This window comes from Babylonia areolata, chromosome 18, assembly GCF_041734735.1.
Source record: "Babylonia areolata isolate BAREFJ2019XMU chromosome 18, ASM4173473v1, whole genome shotgun sequence".
Taxonomy (NCBI): Eukaryota; Metazoa; Mollusca; class Gastropoda; order Neogastropoda; family Buccinidae; genus Babylonia; species Babylonia areolata.
The window spans coordinates 66,478,606-66,480,552 of NC_134893.1; the positions used below are offsets into that span (position 1 = coordinate 66,478,606).

The 1,947-nt window shown below is 43.3% G+C and overlaps 1 protein-coding gene across 1 annotated transcript in view; it reads right to left on the reverse strand.

Annotated features, from left to right (window-relative positions):
- The window catches only part of LOC143292319 (BAI1-associated protein 3-like), a 180,208-nt gene extending 178,681 nt beyond the window's left edge, over nt 1–1,527 (reverse strand). Inside the window, exon 1 of the mRNA XM_076602507.1 lies at nt 1,381–1,527. Coding sequence (XP_076458622.1) covers nt 1,381–1,527 — 147 coding nt within the window. The remainder of the gene's footprint in view (nt 1–1,380) is intronic.
- Nucleotides 1,528–1,947: the final 420 nt, after the last annotated feature.

Below are 1,947 nucleotides of genomic sequence, written 5' to 3' on the forward strand. Positions count from 1 at the left end.
CAAGATGACTGGAAAGAACTGAATTTTTTCCTATTTTTATGCCTAATTTGGTGTCAACTGACAAAGTATTTGCAGAGAAAATGTCAATGTTAAAGTTTACCACGGACACACACACACACACACACACACACACACACACACACACACACACACACACACACACACACACACACACACACAACAAGTGAGTCAAAAATGACGCATGGGTCAGCGTATGGCATCAGTAAAGTCAGTTTGAACACACATTGCTCAGTTGATGATATTCAGGATGGACGACATTCAACTGAGATATCTGTCAGCTATGGGCAACAACTGATGCGATGTGTTCCTCTAAGACAGCTACTTGTGTGGGCGCCGTTCTTTCTCTGGACCTTGCATTTGGAATGAACTTCCTCTTCGCTTCGTCAGGTCTCCGCACTAAGCTCTTTCAAGTCTGGCCTTAACTTAAAACCCACCTCTTCACAAGATAGCCTCCCTTCTCTGCCTCTCCCTTGTCTTCAGTTTTAGGAGGTATGCATGCGTGTGAATGACTGGTGTGAAAGCGCTTAGATTTGTCTCTGCACAAGACTCAGCGCTATATAAATACTATCATTTATATTTTATTATTATTATTAAATACACCCTTCCGTAAGTTTGCTTAAGACTGAGAAAGCAGTGGTAGTGGTTTGTGGTTCTGATTCTGACGGGAGAAAACAGCCGAGTGGTTAAAGCGTTGGACATTCAATCTGAGGGTCCCGGGTTCGAATCTCGGTCATGGCGCCTGGTGGGGTAAAGGGTGGAGATTGTTTCGATCTCCCAGGTCAACGGAGGTGAACCCCCTTCGTATCTATACGCAAGCAGGGCACAAAGGAGGCGGATTTTTCCATACGCTTACGCTGCATAGTATAATTATGCTATATTAGAATAAAGAAATAAAAATAATAAAATTTGATTTAAGAAGAAATAAAGGAAACGGACTGGTGAGGCCTTGAGATTAAAAAAAAAAAAAAAAGAAAGTAAGAAAGAAGAAGAAGAACACACACACACACACACACACACACACACACACACACACACACACACACACACACACACACACACACACACACACTCACTCACTCCCTGACTCATACACACACACACACACACACACACACACACATACACGCACACACACACACACACACACACACACACACACACACACACACACTCACTCACTCACTCACTCACTGACTCATACACACACACACACGCACGCACACACACACGCACACACACGCACACACACACGCACACACACACACACACACACACACACACACACACAATACCAGAAGAAGACAAAAGAAAAAAACAACAAACGAAAAAAAAAAAAAAAACCCAGCTCATCACACCCACCTCAGTAGCTGCCCGCAGTCTCTTGTTCTCCTGCCTCCAAGCCAGGGCAGTGAATCCCTCGAAGAAGCTGCCATCCGATTCCTGGACACTGTTGTTAGCGGGAGAGAAGGCCTTGTGATACACTGTCTTCAGTATCCGCAGCATCATGTTCAAGCTGCTACTGCTGCTGTTTCTGTGCTTAACACTTTAGTCTTGTCCGCTGGGGTTTCCCGTTGTTTCTGAAGAAGCTCACGATCACATCAACGCAATCGCACAACAGACTGCCGTGGTTAAGTACTGAAAGGGGAGAGAACGGGACCTGAATGACATTAGAGTTGTCGGAACTGTCCTTTCTCGGTGTTGCTCATTTTTGTGTTGTTTCTTGTAGAGTCAACCGAGTGTTGTGAGTGTTTATAACCATCGCTGTTTGCCACCATCACCATGCTGTCATCTGCATACGATGATAAGATAAAAAAAGAGAAATAGAAATAAAGCACAAAAAAAAAAAAACCGACAAAATGAAATAGAATAAAATTAGATCATGAATTGGATTAAAACACAAGAAATAAAGCAAATTGTAGTGAACTA